This window comes from Crocuta crocuta, unplaced genomic scaffold, assembly GCF_008692635.1.
Source record: "Crocuta crocuta isolate KB4526 unplaced genomic scaffold, BGI_CrCroc_1.0 scaffold312, whole genome shotgun sequence".
Taxonomy (NCBI): domain Eukaryota; kingdom Metazoa; phylum Chordata; class Mammalia; order Carnivora; family Hyaenidae; genus Crocuta; species Crocuta crocuta.
Window position 1 is genome coordinate 1,636,698 of NW_027527378.1, and position 560 is coordinate 1,637,257.

Below are 560 nucleotides of genomic sequence, written 5' to 3' on the forward strand. Positions count from 1 at the left end.
CATTGCCAATTTTCCTCTGGTGTGTCATCAGGGCCATTTGCAAATGGAGTGTAACTATTTTATAATAAAATTAAAAAGTTAATGAATAAAGTTTCTTTTTGGTTGGTAATCTTCACATTTCTTTGCAGTATCCAAGAGTACTCTGAGTAATTCAATGTAATACTTCACTGAAATCTCCAAAAGTAAAAAACATCAACATCATGAAGTTTTTAATTTTATTATAANTGAAATATTAATTAGACTTAATATATGATAATATAAGTATCTTAAGATATGACACATAAGAATAAAGTATTTAAAGTAGTGTATATTTATGACATAAGAGTATTAAAAAGGTATGGAACAAATCAAGGTCAGACCTTAAGACATTAATAAATGGTACATTATAGAAAATCAGTAATGATACAGTTATAAATATATATACACACATACACACACACATACAGGACTGTATCACTAAGTAACAGGAGAAAACATGAAAAGAATGTTATTACAATGCAGAGATTAAAAAACTAAAACTAGATAATTAGAAGAAAATATTGATGAATAAATGCTTACAA

General features: G+C 25.9%; 1 protein-coding gene across 1 annotated transcript in view; it reads right to left on the reverse strand.

Moving 5' to 3' along the window:
* The window catches only part of RPS6KA3 (ribosomal protein S6 kinase A3), an 89,811-nt gene that overhangs the window by 7,575 nt on the left and 81,676 nt on the right, over positions 1-560 (reverse strand). The window contains 1 exon segment of the mRNA XM_077769680.1: positions 16-110. Within this exon segment, the coding sequence (XP_077625806.1) occupies positions 16-110 (95 nt within the window).